At 50.4% G+C, this 21,024-nt stretch overlaps 2 protein-coding genes across 3 annotated transcripts in view; both read right to left on the minus strand.

Moving 5' to 3' along the window:
* The window catches only part of SLC23A1 (solute carrier family 23 member 1), a 1,686,654-nt gene that overhangs the window by 906,603 nt on the left and 759,027 nt on the right, over positions 1–21,024 (minus strand). The window lies entirely within an intron of this gene.
* On the minus strand, positions 15,210–20,038 carry LOC141132409 (uncharacterized). The gene is made up of 2 exons (XM_073620755.1): positions 19,053–20,038; positions 15,210–16,500 (listed from the first exon to the last, which is right to left on the minus strand). Exons 1-2 carry the CDS (start codon positions 19,966–19,968, stop codon positions 15,521–15,523), a joined length of 1,896 nt encoding a protein of 631 aa, XP_073476856.1. The 5' UTR covers positions 19,969–20,038; the 3' UTR covers positions 15,210–15,520.

A 21,024-nucleotide genomic window follows, 5' to 3' on the forward strand; every position in this document is an offset into this window, starting at 1 on the left:
GACAGGCAGGCTTGTCTGGTTACAGTATATAAAGCTACCTGAAGAAAATTACTGGTGTTCTATTTGATCCTATTAGTACCACGGTCAGGCAGCTAGACTATTTACATTTAGTACAGTGCGTCCTGCTCACAGTGTTCAGCTAGATCCGTTCCTGTTATCTTCCTACTGACAGGCAGGCTTGTCTGGTTACAGTATATAAAGCTACCTGAAGAAAATTACTGGTGTTCTATTTGATCCTATTAGTACCACGGTCAGGCAGCTAGACTATTTACATTTAGTACAGTGCGTCCTGCTCACAGTGTTCAGCTAGATCCGTTCCTGTTATCTTCCTACTGACAGGCAGGCTTGTCTGGTTACAGTATATAAAGCTACCTGAAGAAAATTACTGGTGTTCTATTTGATCCTATTAGTACCACGGTCAGGCAGCTAGACTATTTACATTTAGTACAGTGCGTCCTGCTCACAGTGTTCAGCTAGATCCGTTCCTGTTATCTTCCTACTGACAGGCAGGCTTGTCTGGTTACAGTATATAAAGCTACCTGAAGAAAATTACTGGTGTTCTATTTGATCCTATTAGTACCACGGTCAGGCAGCTAGACTATTTACATTTAGTACAGTGCGTCCTGCTCACAGTGTTCAGCTAGATCCGTTCCTGTTATCTTCCTACTGACAGGCAGGCTTGTCTGGTTACAGTATATAAAGCTACCTGAAGAAAATTACTGGTGTTCTATTTGATCCTATTAGTACCACGGTCAGGCAGCTAGACTATTTACATTTAGTACAGTGCGTCCTGCTCACAGTGTTCAGCTAGATCCGTTCCTGTTATCTTCCTACTGACAGGCAGGCTTGTCTGGTTACAGTATATAAAGCTACTTGAAGAAAATTACTGGTGTTCTATCCCAGCTTAGTGCAGCTACAGGCCATTAGTATGTCTGGAAGGCCAAGAAGGAGAGGCAGACAGTCACAAGCCAATAAGAGAGGGCAAGCAGGCTCTGTGTCTAGTGCTGGTTGTGGAGACGGTGCATCCTCATCAGCACGTGGCCATGGGACACGCTGGGCCTTTTTTACGGCAGCTGGCCGTGTTGAGCCGCAACATGCGGAAGACTTGGTCGAGTGGATGACCAAGCCGTCCTCATCCTCCTCATCCTCTCTCACCCATGCCCAGGGTGCTTTGTCTGGCAAAGCAGCGGCCTCTTCCCTCAGCTCAATGTCATCAGTGACTCCTTCCCTAGCTCCACCATGTCCTCATGAGGATTCCCTCGAACTGTTTGACCACAGTGTTGGGTACATGCTCCAGGAGGATGCCCAGCGTTTGGAAGGCTCTGATGATGATACTGAGCTCGATGAAGGCAGTAACATGAGCACGGACAGAGGGGGTGCCCAAGAAGGACAGCAATCTGGCAGTCATGCTCCCCCTGCTGCAGCATACTGCCAGGTTTGCTCCAGTGATGAGGAGGGAGGGGATGATGAGGTCACTGACTCAACGTGGGTGCCTGATAGGAGAGAGGAGGAGGAGGAGGAGGAGGAGGCGGCACATCACCAACGAGGCAGGATGCCCTCCAGGGGCCAGCCTAAGGGCAGCACATTGACTGCATCACACCCCAAAGCTCCACATGTGCAGGGCGCTGCAGTCTCTGCGCGTTATTCAAAAAGTTCTTTGGTGTGGGCCTTTTTTGAGACGAGTGCATCAGATCGCACCGCTGCTATTTGCAACATATGTCTCAAGCGTATCTCACGTGGCCAAAACATCTCCCGCTTGGGTACCACATGCTTGACCAGACATATGTTGACCTGCCATGCAGTTCGTTGGCAAGCGTATCTAAAAGACCCACACCAAAGAACAAAGAGGATCTCTCCTTGCTCCTCATCAGCTGAGATTTCCAACCCCACTAGACCTCCAGTCCTCTCTGAGACCTGCAGTGAGAGGAATGAAGGTGTAGAATTAGGTGTGTCACAGCCAAGTACTTGTGGGCAATCTGCTTTTGGTACACCGACGTCAGATTGTACCAGGCAAATTTCCCTGCCCCAGCTGCTGCACTGCCGAAAGAAGTTTGCTCCCAGCCATCCACATGCCCAGCGGTTGAATGCTAGCTTGGCAAAATTGCTAGCACTTCAACTGCTGCCTTTTCAGTTGGTAGACTCTGCCCCCTTCCGTGAGTTTGTGGAATGTGCGGTTCCTCAGTGGCAGGTACCCAAACGCCACTTTTTCTCACGGAAGGCGATTCCGGCTCTCTACCGGCATGTGGAAGGCAATGTCCATGCCTCGCTGGACAGGGCGGTCAGCGGTAAGGTGCATATTACCGCTGACTCATGGTCCAGCAGGCATGGACAGGGACGTTACCTAAGTTTCATGGCACATTGGGTGACTCTGCTGGCAGCTGGGAAGGATGCAGGACAAGGTGCAGTAGTGTTGGAGGTTGTTCCGCCACCACGCCTCCAAAATGCTGATTGTGACACACCTCTCTCCTCCACCCCCTCCTCTTCTTCTTCCTCCATGGCCTCTTCCTCGGAACCAGCGGTGCTCTGTAGTCGTTCAAGGGGCTACGCAAGTACGCAGGCCAAAAGATGCCATGCGGTGCTTGAGCTGGTGTGCTTGGGGGACAGAAGCCACACTGGGGCAGAGGTTCTGTCAGCTCTGCAGGGGCAGGTTCAGAGGTGGTTGACGCCACGCCAACTTAAGGCAGGAATGGTGGTTTGCGACAATGGCACCAACCTCCTCTCTGCCCTCCGACAGGGACAAATGACCCATGTGCCCTGTTTGGCTCACGTCCTTAACTTGGTGGTGCAGCGGTTCTTGGGCAGGTACCCGGGCTTACAGGATGTCCTGAGGCAGGCCAGGAAAGTCTGTGTGCATTTCCGCCGGTCATATAATGCCAGTGCTCGGCTGACGGACCTCCAAAAGGAGTTTAACCTGCCCAAGAACCGCCTAATCTGTGACATGCCCACCAGGTGGAACTCAACGTTGGCCATGCTGCAGCGGCTGCACACGCAGCAGAGGGCCATCAATGAGTACCTGTGCGACTATGGCACCAGGACAGGGTCAGGGGAGCTTGGTTTTTTTTCCCCACGCCAGTGGGCCATGATCAGGGATGCATGCACTGTCCTGTCACCATTCGAGGAGGCCACGAGGATGGTGAGCAGTGACAGTGCATGCATCAGTGACACTGTCCCCCTTGTCCACCTGTTGGAGCACACGCTGCGTGGAATAATGGACAGGGCACTTGAGGCAGAACAGAGGCAGGAAGAGGAGGACTTCCTTAGCTCTCAAGGCCCCCTTTATCCAGACAGTGTTCCTGCGTGCCCGCCGATCACACAGGAAGAGGACGAGGAGGAGGAGGAGGAGGAGGAAGATTGTGTCAGTATGGAGGTGGAGCCTGGCACTCAGCATCAGCAGCAGTCTTTAAGGGATCAGTCCCAAGAAACACATGGACTTGTACGTGGCTGGGAGGAGGTGGCTGCGGACGTTGTCGTCCTTAGTGACCCAGAGGACTCCGGACCGAATGCCTCAGCAAACCTACGCTGCATGGCCTCCCTGATCCTGCAAAGCCTGCGTAAGGATCCTCGTATTCGTGGTATCAAGGAGAAGGACCAATACTGGCTGGCAACCCTCCTTGATCCACGTTACAAGGGTAAGGTTGCGGACCTTATCTTGCCATCGCAGAGGGAGCAGAGGATGAAACATCTTCGGGAGGCCTTGCAGAAAGGTCTGTGCAATGCGTTCCCAGAGACTGGGAGGTTACAAACTCCTGTTTCTGGACAACGTGTTGCTGAGGCTTCGGTCAGTCAAAGAAGGAGCGGTGGAGAAGGTGGCCGTCTGACCGATGCGCTCAGACAATTTTTTGGTCCGCAGCCCCAAGGTATGATCGGTTCCAGCAACCATCGCCAGCGTCTGTTTTACATGGTGCAGGAATACCTAGGGGCAAGATCAGACTTGGACACCTTTCCCACCGAAAATCCTCTGGGTTACTGGGTCTTGAGGATGGATCACTGGCCAGAGCTTGCACAGTATGCAATTGAGCTACTGGCCTGTCCTGCATCCAGCGTTCTTTCGGAACGCACATTCAGTGCTGCTGGAGGCGTGGTAACCGATCACAGGGTGCGTCTGTCCACCGACTCGGTCGATCGGCTGACCTTCATAAAAATGAATGAGTCTTGGATCACCACCAGCTACCAAGCACCTGATGCTGATGTAACCGAATAATTTTTTTTGAAATCTCAGATCCCTTCAAAGACTGCCTATGCTGATGCTGAGTGACTATCCCTGAGTAATTATCCTCTTCCTCCTCAATCATCACGCTGATAGCTTGTAAGAACATTTTTGGTTCTGGGCGCCACCACCAGTGCCTAAGGCACAATTTTTCAGCCCCTGCTTAACAGGGGCGTGTTAATTACAATTTTTGATGTAATACTTTGCAGCAGGGCTCGTTCCTGCATTCCAACTAGAGTGTCTGTGAGGGGTTGCAGTGTTGTGGCACCAGCACCAGTGCCTAAGGCCCAATTTTTCTGCCCCTGTCTAACAGGGGCGTGTAATTACAATTTTTGATGCAATACTTTGCAGCAGGGCTCGTTCCTGCGTTCCAACTAGAGTGTCTGTGAGGGGTTGCAGTGTTGTGGCACCAGCACCAGTGCCTAAGGCCCAATTTTTCTGCCCCTGTCTAACAGGGGCGTGTAATTACAATTTTTGATGCAATACTTTGCAGCAGGGCTCGTTCCTGCGTTCCAACTAGAGTGTCTGTAAGGGGTTGCAGTGTTGTGGCACCAGCACCAGTGCCTAAGGCCTAATTTTTCAGCTCCTGTTCAACAGGGGCATGTAATTACAATTCTTGATCTAATATTTCACAGCAGGGCCCTGTGAGGGCTTACAGTGTTGTGGCCACAGCAACACCTAAGGCCCAAATTTCTGCTGAGTATATAGGGCAGGACCCTACTTTCAAACATCTAACTTACAAACGACTCCTACTTGCAAACGGAAGGAGACAACAGGAAGTGAGATGAAATCTACCCCTAGGAAGGGAAATTCTCTCCTGTAAGAGTTAATATGGGAAAACAATTTCTCCTTTCCACTGATGCTTTCCAATCCTTGTTCCACAAAAAACCCAAATTTTCAAAAAACATTTTCCATTGGGACAAAAAGTGAGGTGAAATCTTCTGAAGAGGAGGAAAGACAGAAAAACAAATGTCACAGGGGTGATAACCCTTCCCTATGTTTTCCAAAAAGCTTAAAAAAGATTTTTTGGCTGGAGCTAAACGCTTTAAAAATTTACCCGTTCAAAATTACAAAGAGATTCTACTTAACAACAAACCTACAGTCCCTGTCTTGTTTGCACCGCCTGTATACTGCTGTTCAGAGTATATAGGGCCTTTCCTTATTTTAATTTGGGTGCGGGGTTCCCCTTAATATCCATACAAGACCCAAAGGGCCTGGTAATGGACTGGGGGGTACCCATGCCGTTTGTCTCACTGATTTTCATCCATATTGCCATGACCCGACATGACATTAAACCCGCAAGCAGTTTTAAATGAGATTTTTTCCTTTAAAAATGACATTTGGTGCAGGGACTGTTCTAAACACGGGAAACACGAGCCACTTTACAGGCCTACTATAGACACACCCCAGGTACGATATTTAAAGGAATATTTCACTTTTTTTTTTTTTACTTTAAGCATCATTAAAATCACTGCTCCCGAAAAAACGGACGTTTTTAAAAGTTTTTTTTGCATTGATACATGTCCCCTGGGGTAGGACCCGGGTCCCCAAAACCTTTTTAGGACAATACCATGCAAATTAGCCTTTAAAATGAGCACTTTTGATTTCGAACGTTCGAGTCCCATAGACGTCAATGGGGTTCTAACGTTCGTGCGAACTTTCGGTCCGTTCGCAGGTTCTGGTGCGAACCGAACCGGGGGGGGGTTCGGCTCATCCCTACTGAAGAGGCCTCAGGGATCCCAAAGAGGACCAGGGAGGCTCAGTAACCTAACTTAAAGGCAGAACGAACCATTTCGGTAAGATCAAAAGCCTCTGTGATTGAGAGACAGACACCAACTGGATATCTTCTTGTCCAGATTGCTTGGAAGTAGACTCTTCCGCCAGGCCATCCACAGAATCCTGAGCTTTAAGCTCCAACCCATTCCTGCTCCAGACTAGGATGCTCTGGGGGGGGAACTGTCACGCTTCATGCCACCCTGCGGGATGGAGTCAATCATGCCATCAATCCTGTGCTCTAACCCGGCTAGGGCTGAGGACAGTTCATCCTTAGTGATAAAGGGTGAAGCAGCAGCATTGACTGTAGGCACAATCCCAGGTAGGCGCAGTGGCTCAGATTGCCCGGAAGCCTCTGGTTCTTCAGGGGATACAACACTAGGGATACGACTAGGTTCATCAGGAACTACTGATGACATAGGTGTGCCCTTCCCTGTAGTGTTAGTCCTGCTCCTGTTTTTTTAAGACATTTACTAGCCACAAAAAGGGAGTATCTGGGTGTAGGGGTGTAGTATTAACACACCTCAAAAGGGAGACCCTTTATAAGCCTCTATGCAACAATCCTGCTAAGCACCTTTAGCCTGCCAAGCAACACCTGGTGACTCACGCGACCCGGGTAAGGAAAAATGAACTGCTGCAAATGCCTGGTTCAGAGCCTGCTCTGTGTCCCATAGCTGCCTTCTGGAAGCACCGCATGCTTGACATACATAGCTTAAATAAGCTGGCTGTGCACCAGAATGTTATGCACATGCGTGCACACGCATGTGCGCGGTCCCAGCAAATGGGCGTGGCCTTATTTGCGTATGACGCAAATCTTTGTGCGCCCAGATAAAGGCTACGGTGCATGTGTGGCAAAGCCGCGTGGGCCCTGGCTGCCAAACAAACTACTGAGCCCAGAGGCGCTCTGGTGAATGCATGTGCGCCATGGTGAACGAAGGTGAAGTAGCGCACCGTCATTCGCCATCATACAGGTAAAAAACAGCCAGACACAAGCAAAAAAGGCACCAACACCCACAGCTAGCCCAAAACTCCCTCGTATGGTCACTGTACACAGGTGTCCAGCCTCTAGCTAGCTTGATTGATTGTTACAATCACAGGGACACCCAACAATAATAATAAAGGCATTTCACTTACCCGTCCAGGCACAGGGTAGCTTAGAAACTAAGAGCCCAATCTTCACCCTTCACAGCGGATTCCTATCACTTGAGGACCTTCAAGCACTGGGTAACCTTTTCATGTTTGGGGTCCATTCCCTTGGACCTGTACAGCACCCTGCAGGAATGCCTTAGCGCTGTAGTGTCCAGGATTCCACTTCGCAGGATCCATCGCTCGGAGGCCACACTACAGGCAAAACCTTGCAGGAACTTGAGTCTTCTTTGCGAGGCTCGAGTACCATTTATCTAAGCCTGTAAAGCCTGTGTCAAATGGATCTGATCGGTCAATCCCTTGATTCATTTAAGAACCGTTTGTGGGACTAGAGACCTGGAGCACAGAGAGCTCAAACAACCGTGCCATCCATTTTGCAGACACTGGTAAAAAACTGTAATACTTCCTGTATGGGAGGGGTTATATAGGTGATCACTTCCTGTCTAAAGACCTTTGGTCTACCAGTGTCCATTCACCTGGAGATGAAGTATAACCCAGCAGGTAATGAATATTAGCCTAACTCTGTGTCCCATGGTGTATGAAAAAGAAATGGCTACACACTCTTCTGGCCTGCTTTACTAGATCTTACAACTCTGGGTACCTATTTAGGAAATGCTGTACCACCAAATTGAGGATATGTGCCAGGCATAGCACATGTGTCAACTTTCCCTGTATAAGGGCGGACAGGAGGTTTGTGTCATTACCACACCCCCCCATTCCTGGCTCCAGTTGGTGTGGCGTGAACCATCTCCTGGGCCTGTCCCTGTAGAGCTACAAGAATCTCTGCTCCGGTGTGGTTCCTGTCCCCTACACACACCAGCTAAAGCACTACATGGCACCTTTTAGCCTGACTCATTGAATAGTCCTTTGAATGCTTAGGGGGTACTTGAGGTTCATAGGACAATTCAGCAGAGGAGGGCATGGAGGAGGAGGAGGAGGAGAGGGTAGAGCTTAAAAATCTGGCATCATCACCAGCTGTATGGAGACTTGGGGGCACAACAAGCGGCAGCATCCTTCTGAGTTGCAAGCAAAGTTACCCAGTGTGCTGTGAACAAAATATATCGTCCCTGCCCATGCTTGCTGGACCACGTGTCAGCAGTAATGTGGACTTTGCGGCTGACTGCCTTGCCCAACGATGCCACAACATTGCCTTCCACATGATGGTAGAGAGATGGAATGGCCTTACGTGAAAATAAATAGCGACTGGGAACCTGCCATTTTGGTACAGCACATTCTGCAAATTCACAGAAGGAGGTAGAATCCACCAGGCGGAAAGGCAGCAGTTGTAGAGACAGCAGCTTTGACAAGCTTGCATTATACGCTGGGCATGTGGGTGGAAGGGACTGTATTTGTTTTTTCCATTGCAGCAGAAGGGGCAGAGAAATTTGCTGGCTGGTGGTGTGGTGCTGGCAGATGTGCTGCAAGGACCTGGGACACCCTGCGCTATATCATCATTCCTGTCAGTAGAGGCTGCTGAGAGGTCATGAGGTATAGCAGGGACAGACTGAAGTGAGTAAGGAGGAGGGACAGATTGTTCCCCTTTTGTGTGGCTTTTAGGTGCTTTTGCCAATGCGCTGAGTGGTGGGAGGTCAATTGCCTTGTCAAGCATGTGGTACTCAAATGGTTGATGTTTTTGCCACGCTTGATACACTTGAGACAAAGTTTGCAAATAGCAACAGTGCAATCATGTACTAAAAAATGCCCAGACAGCTGAACTGTGGGAAGTGGGCCAGGAAATAACAGCTCCACAATGTGATGGAATAGGGTGGCTGCTCTCTACTCTTCCATGATGACTACCTCATTGAGGTTGTTCCTCACCCTCACTTTCCTCCTCTGCTCTATCCGGGACCCAAGTCTAGTCAGTGACCTCATCGTCATAATCTCCTCCATCCTCATTACCACTGGAGACAACTTGGCAATACGCTGCGGCTGGGGGAACATGACTGCCAATTTGTGTACCAGTGTTCTCCCCTCTCTGTAGGCTCACGTTCCTGCCTTCCTCAACCTCAGAGCCAATATGGGGCTTTAGACCACCTCAGCTCCTGGGACAGACACCTTCTGGACACCCCATGCTTACCATATGCCGCTGTGGTCTGCTGTATGTAAGTATCCACGACTGACAATTCTGTTTTCTCCTGTTGTGCTCATCCAATATTAGACTTAACCTTATTTAATTTTTTGTAGATACTATGTAGCATCAGCCCCTGAGGAAATGTTTTTACACAAAACGCATCTGACTTTTAAGATGTAACTATATGCTTTAATAGCAATTATCTAGAACTACCACCTTTCATTTCTACCAACAAAATCTACACTCAATTCATTCAATATTGCCATATGCTGCCAAATTGATATGTGTTTATATATGCAATTTTACAGTATTACTATGTCTGCATTATCATGTGCTGTTATATGTATATATTTATGCATTATTCATGCTGTCCATGCCATTCATGCATGGTTTTTCATTTGACATTACTCTTATATATGATATGTACCATTGTAACGTATTTACATTTATATGTTAATAAACATATCCACATATCTTTTAAACCATAACCAGCCAATAGCCTCATTCAAAGTCCCAAATTCCCCTTTTTATTTACTTGAACCTAGGATGGAGGCACATATATTTATGTGCCTCATCCAAAGTCCCAAACTCTCCCCTTTATATCAACCTCAGAGTCAGAACCAACATCTTAATCGAGTAATGGCTGTGCATCGTCAAGGAGCAAGTGGCTGACGCTGTGTTCAAATAACTCCGCTGACACCTCCATGCCTGATGCTGGGGCTATGACAGGAATAGCTGTGGACAAGGAGGAAGTTTTTCCACTCTGGCAGTTGCAGAGGATTGCGCACTAGTCTCTGCTTGGGTGATGGAGGATGAGGAGGATGAAGACTGTTTAGTAAGCCAGTCAGAGCCGATCCGCCCTATACGCTCACTACGCAAGTAGGGCCCCGCCACTGTGGGTGGGCCCCCCAAGACCCAGCATCCCCCCCTGCAGGGGCGGGCTGGCCCGGGAGGCAGGGTGAAAATTTCCCCCTGGGCCACCTATCTTTAAAACGGCCGAGGGCCACGGCGCTGGCTGTCTGTTATTTTTTTTGCTAGATGTTGGCCGCGGTGCTGGCTGTCTGTTAATTTTTGTTTTTTTGCTAGATGACGGCCGTGGCGGCCGCCGATTGGCTAGCTGGCTGCTGCTGCGCAGGCTGCGCTGCATTGTGGGAGTTGTGGTCCGGCCGCGCTAAAGGTAAGGACCTTATCAGTGCAGCAAACTACAACTCTCACCTCCCAGGAGTCTCAGAGGCAGGTCATGTGGCACGTCAGGGGAGGATACGAGCGGCGTCAAGAACTGGGGCTGGGCGCTGGGAGAAAAGAAGAGACTTGACAGGACAGAATCATCACCCCCCCCGAAGGGGTGCAAGGACCTGGCTATCCACTGAAACACACAGCCCTTCCCAGCCTGACGTAAGGTGTGATGACCTCTGTTGTGATAAAATTTATTTACTGTATCCCTTTCAGTAGAAAATTTAAGAAATGTTGCATAGCAACAATTTTAAAGTTTGGCAGTGGCGGCTCAAGGGCAATCAACCAACCCCCCCACCGATGAGCACTGATCAGGCTACATTGATGGGCACTGTCTGCACTGGTGAGGCTGCATTAAGGGCACTAATCAGGCTGCGTTGATAGGCACTGATGAGGCTGCATTGATGCGCACTGATCAGGGTGCACCGATGGGCACTGTCTGAACTGATCAGGCTGCACTGATGGGCACTGATCAGGCTGCACTGATGCCTGGGCACTCTCTGCACTGGTGAGGCTGCACTGATGGGCACTCTCTGCACTGGTGAGGCTGTACTGATGGGCACTGTCTGCACTGGTGAGGCTGCATGGATGGGCACTGATCAGGCTGCATGGATGGGTACTGATCAGGCTGCACTGGTGAGGCTGCACTGATGGGCACTGATCAGGCTGCACTGGTGAGGCTGCACTGATGGGCAAGTATAAGTGGAGGCTCTCTGGGGACCCTGATGTAAGGGGAGGCTCTCTGGGGACCCTGATGTAGGGGTAGACTCTCTGGGGACCCTGATATACGTAGGGGGGCTCTCTGGGGACCCTGATGTAAGGAGGGGCTTTCTGGGGACCCTGATGTAAGGGGAGGCTCTCTGGGGACCCTGATGTAAGGGGAGGCTCTCTGGGGACCCTGATGTAAGGGGAGGCTCTCTGGGGACTCTAATGTAGGGGGAGGCTCTCTGGGGACCCTGATGTAAGGGGAGGCTCTCTGGGGACACTGATTTAAGGGGGGCTCTCTGGGGACCCAGATGTAAGGGGAGGCTCTCTGGGGATCCTGATGTAAGGGGAGGCTCTCTGGGGACCCTAATGTAGGGGGGAGGCTCTCTAGGGACCTTGATGTAAGGGGGGCTCTCTGGGGACTCTAATGTAGGGGGAGGCTCTCTGGGGACCCTGATATATATTCTTGTACTTATTCTTTGACTTTGACGCATGCCTCTCCTTGTTGTCCTTTCAGACATGATGGGGGGAGTGGGGGGTGCTTATTAACAAAACGTAATGAAAATGTGTAAATATGTACGTGGATGCACTTTAATCAATGGAAAGTGGTGTTTGGTGCGCTTTTATTTGAGTATTCACGACACAGACACACTCCACAGATTCACTATAATATACAGCAATATACTGCGTCAAATGTGCAGTAATGCTGGGCGCATGCGCGGCATGGAGTGCAAGGGTTGCAGCTAAGGAGAGCTCCGTCCGTCCAGGGCATACAACCACATAAACGGGGATATTATCACCTGCAACTGACACAATAATAGGCATCCCTGCACACTGAACATAGTGACATGCCTACATCGAGGAGGAAGAGGAGAGGAGGACATCAGAATTCCCTCACACGCTACCTCCTGAGATCTGCAGAGTGAGGTAGCATGTCTAAAAATGGCATCGGCTCCCTGCCCTCCACAGCAGAGTCTCCCTCCCCTGCTGAAGAACCACTGCAAAATCCTGTGGCATCTGGAACAATTGGAACACTATTGGTTGGCAACCCTCCTTGACCACCGTTATAAGTGGAAAGTCTCAGAACTCATCCCGTCCCCACAGAGAGTGCAGGAGATTAAATCTTATGAGGACACCTTAAAGAGAAGCTTATTGAACACTTTTCCTGAATCTGGTAGGTTACAGGGTCATAGTTTTGAGGCTTCTGTCGGTCAAGAGAGGAGCGGTGGAGAAGGCCAGCGCCTAAGTGATGCATTTCTGAATTTTTTTAGTCCTCGCCGCCCAGGGCTGTTAGCTTCCACATCCCATCGGCAGCATCTGCATCACATGGTGGACGATTATCTAGGGGCAAAAACAGAGATGGAGAGCTTTCCAGTCAACGATCCACTGGCTTACTGGGTCATGAGGATAGACCACTGGCCAGAACTTGCCCATTATGCTATTGAGCTGCTGGGCTGCCCTGCATCCAGCGTGCCTTCTGAACGGGCATTCAGTGCTGCTGGAGGTTTTGTTACTGATCATAGAATGCATCTGTCCACAGACTCCGTGGACCGTCTGACTTTTATCAAAATTAATCTGTCCTGGATTACCAGCAGCTATGAATCCCCTGTCGCCGATTAAGGCCCCTTTCACACGTGCGGACCGTATGTCCGTATTTCATCCATCCGTTTTCGGATGAAATACGGACATACATGCATCCCTATGGGATAGCGGGTGTCAGCGGATGTACATCCGCTCACACCCGATGTTGTCCGCCTCCGCTCTCGTCCGATTCTGCGGACGGAAGAAAATCCTATTTTTCTATCCGTCTGCAGAGCGGATCGGAGGAACACGGACAGACGGTCCGTGTTCCTCCGATCCCCCATAGGGGAGAGCGGAGATCTGACAGGGCGGTCCCTGCACAGTGTGCGGGTCCCTCCCTGTCATCTGCCTGCTCAGCTGGGGAAAGCGGAGCGATCCCCGCTGAGCAGCGGATAAACACGGGGCGGATCAACACGGATCCGTCCCGTGTGAAAGGGGCCTTAGTGTTTTGGGATGTGGAATTTCTGCAGGACTTCTAGGCTGCCTAGTGTTGTGGGTGTTGATTTCATCTGGAAAAATGTTTTTGGTGTAGGTTTCATGGGCACACTAAACACCCAAAGACCAATTTTTCTGCACCTGTTTGACAGGTGCATATCATTACAATTTTTGACAGCAAGGCCAATTCTTGCTTTCATCATGATTACTTCTATAGGGTTACAGTGTGAAGGCACCACCGACACCCAAAGAACAATTTTTCTGCACACGTTACAGAAGTAGAAATCCAAAGTCTGTGGTAGAGACATCAGAATTCATCCAAAAATCTCTAATCTTTTTCCCCTTGCACTACATTGTGGCCTCATCATACAGACTGGCTTCCCAAGCCGTTGTTTACAAAATAAGCTTGCAGGGAAAATGTCATTTTTCATTGATACATGTCCCCCAGGGCAGTACCCAGATCCCCATAATCATGACTATTGGATAACAGATGTCTATTAAACATTACCCAACCATTATACTCCTATTCCCAATAATGAGACCACACCAGCTTCTGGAGTATAAAACAAAGGCCGTAGCAGCCTACTTTATTAACTTAACATAAAATTATATTATCAAAAATATAAAACTTCCGTCATCAAGAAAAACAAACATCTGTTATGCAACCTGGATCAAAAAGAACGTTGGTCTGAGCAATAGCTTTAGCAAATCCATCTGATGGCCATAACAACTATAGCACTGCAGCCCTAAACCAAAAATCTCCAATAGGCCTCAAGCCGACAAGCTGGCTCAGAGACTGCCGTGACTGCAGTGCCCCATATCACTTCCCGGCTAACCGGGAACCAAAAAACCTCCGGACCCATATCAACGTTGGATCCCCACTCTTACTTTTAGCCATCTTCCTTCCCTTGCCCAGACCAACGCCCGCCACTGCCACGACAATCTCTCTTCTTTCACCTGTTGACAAAAGAAAAACCACAAACCCAACGACAATAACATATCTTATTACTAGGGAGGGTGGGCGGGAACTTTCCACGATCTTCTGCTATCCCTCCCAGAGCGGGAAGCCCTTTTAAATGTCCCCTCCCCTAATTCTCCCTCCCCCTCGGCTCCACCATAATCCTCAAACATTAACCCTTACCCTGTTCCCACTGTCATGTTCGCCCTTTGCCTACAGCATTGCATGCTGTTGCTCCAGGCTTTTCTTGACTATTGGATAACAGATGTCTATTAAACATTACCCAACCATTATACTCCTATTCCCAATAATGAGACCACACCAGCTTCTGGAGTATAAAACAAAGGCCGTAGCAGCCTACTTTATTAACTTAACATAAAATTATATTATCAAAAATATAAAACTTCCGTCATCAAGAAAAACAAACATCTGTTATGCAACCTGGATCAAAAAGAACGTTGGTCTGAGCAATAGCTTTAGCAAATCCATCTGATGGCCATAACAACTATAGCACTGCAGCCCTAAACCAAAAATCTCCAATAGGCCTCAAGCCGACAAGCTGGCTCAGAGACTGCCGTGACTGCAGTGCCCCATATCACTTCCCGGCTAACCGGGAACCAAAAAACCTCCGGACCCATATCAACGTTGGATCCCCACTCTTACTTTTAGCCATCTTCCTTCCCTTGCCCAGACCAACGCCCGCCAAAGCATCCCAATAGTAATACCTTACTCTTGGGTGCTCCTCCACACCCGAATAGCTCGCTGTATACCGTCTTGTATGCCCAAAGCCCACAAATCCGTCCCCACCTCATTAAGATGTACCCCATCTCGTCTTAAGTACCTCCATGTCTCGAATTCCAGTTCCATATGCCTGATTGCCAACCCTCCACAACTAACCACAAATTTACTCACTTCCCTATTAATCTTCTTCCTAGCTCTATTCACCCCCTCCACTGACCTGGCCATTCTCCAACACATGCGTGCAACCATGTCCGACCAGACAATGATCATTTTTGGAAATTCCTTCCCTAAGCGCCAGACGTCAAATTTAATGTCTCGCGTAATGTCTATCATTGAGCGAATACCAAGATCATTGCCGCCCACATGTATTACCCGCACATCCGGAGGGCCCTCCCTGTTTGCATAACGTTGTACCTCCTGAACCAACCTGCCCCACAACATCCCCGGTATACCAAACCATTTTAAGTACACTTCCCGTCTATCAAAACCTAACTGCCTACCCTCAGGTCGGGCGTCTCCCCTCCGAGCCCCCCAACACACATAAGAATGGCCCATAATCCAGACCACTCTTGGAGCTGCACCTGAAATTAAAAGAAAACAAACCATGCTCAACATTGACCAGTTAACTACTGTCCCACCGGCCATAAAACCACAAAAACAACCTAACTCCTTACAATCTTACCGCTAGTTGAGGTCGCACATAAGATTGAAATCTGTTAGACTCCCACCGCCCAATCCGTTTTATTGTTTCCACCTCCATACCCAATCTGGCCGCCTCTGTTGCGGCACCTATCCGGAATGAATGTGATGAAAATTCCCGCTCCTCAAGTCCCAGCCCAAGCAAACATTTTCTAAAAACAGCAATAAACTGAAAACGCGATAACATATCTCCATTTGCATGTATCAATAAAGGGCCCTGACAGTCCGGCCTCACTTTCAAAAATTCCCGTACTGCACCCACTGGGCACTGAGGGGATCCCAGGATGGAATAAACTCGCACCATCCTGCCTCTCCCCTCCTGATCTGTCTTCGACTTCCGTAGGAATATCGATACCCCGTCCTCCTCAAGTGTAACCTCTTTACAACCAACTCCTCCTTGCACTGTTTTTGAAGGGCTAACCAACTCCCCTATCCTGAATGCCCCAAAAAATGCTAATACAAAAGCTACCTTAAACAAGCTAACTTCGTAATCAGACGAACAGACCCCCCTCAATTGTTCCACAATACCCCCCAGTATCTCGAAAGTTACTGGTCTCCTTGAATCGCGCTGAACCGCCGCCCTCCGATAACCTTTCAACGCCTGTCTCACCCAAAAGTCCTTGGTGAAGTCGGGCTGCCCTTGTAGCTTAAAAAGGAAAGCTAAACCAGCTAGCTGTATACTGATCACAGATACCGACGCACCCTCGTTAAATTTTCTTGCCAGATAATACAGTAATAGCGAACGCACTCCTTGCCCTACAAGTTCCTCCCTCAACGCTCGCCCAAAGGACATCCATTCCTGCCAAACCCTATTGTATGCTGCCCAAGTAGCCCCACTTACCGACCGCTTAATCCATCCCTCGACGACTCCAGTGCAATCTCCCACAGCCAGTCTGGACAAGGCACCCCCTGTTGCTCCGCTTCCGGCGCCAACTCTCTGAACCTGTCCCACTGGAAGCGAGACAACGCATCAGCAATTACGTTTTCCACCCCCGGTAAGTGAACAGCATGAATGAAGACATTCAGTTGTAAGCATCTTAACACTAAGTGTTGCAGCAACCTAATCACCGGCGGAGATGACGCCGTGACCCTGTTTATCACTTGCACCACCCCCATGTTGTCCCCATGAAAACGCACTTTCAGATCCCTGAACGATGCGCCCCATAACTCAACTGCCAGTACCACTGGAAACAGTTCCAGCAATACCAGGTTCTTCGTGAACCCTCTTGTACCCACGATTGAGGCCATGGACCAGCGCTCCATCGCCCTTGAAAGAACGCCCCAAAACCTGTTGATCCAGCGGCATCAGTGAATAGTTCCAAGTCAAAATTGCTGACTGGACCCGACATCCACATTGCCCTACCGTTAAAGGATTCCAGAAAGGTATTCCAGACCCTGAGATCTTCCCTATGTGTTTTAACTAAACGAACAAAATGAGTTGGGGATTTGATCCCACTCGTGCTGGCCGCCAGCCGGCGACTAAACTCTCTCCCCATCGGTAATATGCGACAAGCAAAATTCAGCTTGCCCAAAACCGATTGTAACCGTCTCAGTTGTACCTTTTTCAGACCTATCAAACCTGCCACTTCCTTCCGCAAATCTTCCAATTTCTCCTCAGGCAATCTGCATTCCATCGCATCCGAATCTAATACAATACCTAAGAACGTGATGACCGAGCAGGGTCCCTCCGTCTTATCGGCTGCTAATGGAATGCCAAATTTTTCTGCTATGTGCTGTAGTGACGCTAGTAGCACTGCACAGACTCTAGAATCCGCCGGGCCAATGCATAAAAAATCATCCAAGTAGTGAATTAGCGAATTCACTCCGGATACATCCCTTACTACCCACTCTACAAAGGAGCTGAATTGTTCGAACAGCGCACACGATACCGAACAACCCATCGGTAGGCATTGATCAACGTAAAATCCCCCATTCCAATGACACCCCAGTAACCGAAAGCTCTCGGGGTGCACTGGCAGGAGTCGAAAAGCTGATTCCACGTCTGCCTTTGCCATCAACGCCCCTTTTCCGTAGTGGCGCACCCACCTCACCGCAGCGTCAAACGACGTATACGTCACTGAGCACGCTTCTTGGTCAATGGCATCATTCACGGATCCCCCTTTTGGGAAGGATAAGTGGTGAATGAGCCTAAACTTATTGGGCTCTTTTTTGGGCACCACCCCTAGAGGTGATACCACCAAATCCGCCACTGGCGCCACTGGAAAAGGTCCGCTCATTCTACCCAATGCAACCTCCTTCTGTAGTTTTTCCAAAACCACTTCCGGATGTTGCAAGGCTGACTTTAAATTTTTGGGTACTGGGGGGACAGCTGCTAGATTGCATGGAATCCTAAATCCTACCGTAAAACCTTCTTCTAATAGCCGTGCAGCTTGCCTGTCAGGGTACTTACCGAGAAACGGTCGCATCCTTTCCACCATCACCGGAGTCCTCCCTTTTGTTCCCAGCTTCTCCCTGACGACCTTTTCCTTGCTTAAAACACCTGGATGACGGATGTGTTCCCCCGCAGCCGGAGCATTCGTGTTTAAACTTACATGATCCTCCGAACCTGCAAACCCCGGAATTGTACTGCCAACAGACCCCTTTTTTGTTTCCAGCCGCATGTCCCTGGGTTGACGGTCCACCGGCTCCCCCCTGAAAAAACGGATTCGGTGCCCTCGCCGTCGTCATCAAACGCATCCACAGACTGATGTCCTTGTGGTCCCAACGTAGTTCCGGGCGCACTGCTCTCCGCTGCCTGAACTGTTCGTCGTACCTCAACCATGCCGTACCCCCATATACTCTATACGCTTCCCCGATTGCGTCCTGATAGCAGAAAAGCGCCGAACAATGTTCCGGCTGTTTTTCCCCTATCACACTAGCCATGATTGCAAACGCTTGCAACCAATTCGTAAATGTCCGAGGTATCAGCCTATACCTCCTCTTTTCCTCGTCTTCCTTTTTGGAATCATCCGGCTTGACTCTATCGAGGTTGAATTTTTCCAAGGGCAGTAATGAAAATATTTCAACATACTCACCCTTCCATAATTTTTCCCGAACCTCCTGTTTCAGGTGAGCCCCCAACGGTCCTTCGTAGCAGACGTACACCTCGCAGCGGGCTGCGTCCGCCAACCTAACAATATCTTTTCTCGCCGCAGCCTCCCCTGACTGCGCCGCCTTGTCCTTCCCCTGCGCTGCTACGCTCGCCACGGCCTCCTGCGCCGGCACCGCGACATCGGCTGCAACTGTAGGTATGGCCCCCCGCCCTGCGTTATCTAATTCCTTTTCCGTCTGCGGTACCCATGCAGCTATTGGCCCCCCCGCCGGCTTCTCTGCTGCCTCCAGCCTCTGCACAAGCTCCTTAATTCCTGTCAAAAAACCCAAAAATCCCGGAGCACCTCCCCCCTTGTCAGTTCCTACCCTACTTTCCACCGAACTTCCAACCCCAGCTCCTGACACTGTTGCATTATTTAAACTAGCATTTGCAGTATCATGTGTTAACTCACCGGGCTGCATAGGTGTCGCCCCATCAGCCGACCGTCTGCTTTCTCCTGGCCCCATCCTCCTGTGCAGCTGGGCCGTCTCCTCTTCCGATCCGGACATCTCTTCTCCCTCGCTCCGACCCGCGTCTTCTTCCGCATCAGATACTGGCCCGCCCGGGACGTTGACCGCGGCTGCCGCACTACCCGCCATCCTTTCCTTCCTCCGCGCAGCGAATCCGCCCGTTGACTTCCGGACAGCCTTCCCAGGACCGGTGTGGGCTACCGCAGTCCTGCCGGCCTCCGCTCTGGTTGGTAGTAATCCAGTCCTGTTCCTCCCTCTATCCTGCCTGTCCCCTGCCGAAGTGCTGGAAGGCCCAGGGACAACTGCAGGCGTTGCATTGGCAGCGATGGCGGAGCTCACCGCCGTCTTCCTGGGGGCGGGGCTTGCGCTCCCCGCGCGTCTGCCACTATTGGGCCTATCTCCTGTCCGTCCTCCTGCTGGGATCCTCTCCTGTCCTGTCGGGGCCGCCCGCCCGCTGACCCGCTCTCTTCCCGCCGATCGTTTCGCTGGTGGGCCCCCCTGTACATTTTGCACCATGTTACCCGGGTGCCGCTGTGAATTAGTAACGCGGTCCGGTGAGAACCGCTCAGGCGGTCGGGAGCGGCGCGCTCTGTGACTGCCTCTCTCTCCCTCACTAGCTGGCGCGCTGGGAGCCCGGATCGCTGCTGAGATGGTCTCCTGCAGCCATTCCGCCCCCCGCACCGCCGCTTCTTCCCTTAACTGGGACATGAGCCCTTCTAAGTCAGACATGGTGTGGCACTGACCTGCTCCCTGAACTTTCCACGATCTTCTGCTATCCCTCCCAGAGCGGGAAGCCCTTTTAAATGTCCCCTCCCCTAATTCTCCCTCCCCCTCGGCTCCACCATAATCCTCAAACATTAACCCTTACCCTGTTCCCACTGTCATGTTCGCCCTTTGCCTACAGCATTGCATGCTGTTGCTCCAGGCTTTTCTTTGTATTCCCAATTACTTGCCTTTAAGCCTTCAAAATGGGCACTTTTGAATTTTCATGTTTGGGTCACATAGAGTTCCAGGGGGTTCATTAGTCGGTTTTGAACTTTCCTGGTGCGAATCTAACAGGGGGTTGTTCGGTCCATCCTTAGTCCAGAGGAAGGGGGGATTGGAGGACAGAACTCCGCTCACCCAACCATATGTCTGATCCCCGGGAGGAGAAATCACACAGGGTCTGCTACAGTAATTGCCCCTCTAGGAGTCCTCGCCCTCCCCTCTCACCTGTGCACCTCGCTCTGAGACCCCAGTAATCCCCATTCTCCAGGGGCAGCAGTGAGCACTCTGTGCTGCACTCTCTGGTAGGACAGTCTATAAGCACAGCTCAGTCCTTTCTCACCTCTCCCAGCACTCTGTCCATCTCTGGTGCAGCTTTGACAGTACATATTACAGTTGTCATGGTCTGACACCCCGGGCACACGTCTCCCTGTCCTCCTCTTCCTGGTATAGAACTTCCTATTTGTCCTTGCGCTCACCTCTGACAGTTCATCTTTCAGCCCCTGTCTTGTCCTGTTGGTGTCTCCTTCACTCCCCTCCTCGCCCCCCTCTACCTTCTCCATTAGTCTCCAGTCCCCCCAGTTGCCCCTTCTTGGCTCTCTTTCCCCGCAGTGGAGTCCTCTGAAGTGTCCTCAGCACTTGCAGTGGCTTCCCCAGGTGGAGGAGAGCTCCATGCTGCAGTTGGTGCTCCTCTCTCCAGCGCTCCTCTCCCCACTGTACATACTTTGAACACTTCTGAGGTGAAAGACCCATGTGCACTTCCCCCTCCTACCCTTCATCAGGCAGGCTCTGGCCTACTATGCTACGACTGTGTCAGTGGCTGTCTCAGTGCACCAATCACAGGTGGCCCGGCTAAAAGTCATGTGACCCGGTTAGCGATACAGGGAATTAGCTTGTGTGCCCACAGAGAGGGCCCTACGTGCCAGCTGT

This window comes from Aquarana catesbeiana, linkage group LG03 (genome assembly GCF_042186555.1).
Source record: "Aquarana catesbeiana isolate 2022-GZ linkage group LG03, ASM4218655v1, whole genome shotgun sequence".
Classification (NCBI taxonomy): Eukaryota; Metazoa; Chordata; class Amphibia; order Anura; family Ranidae; genus Aquarana; species Aquarana catesbeiana.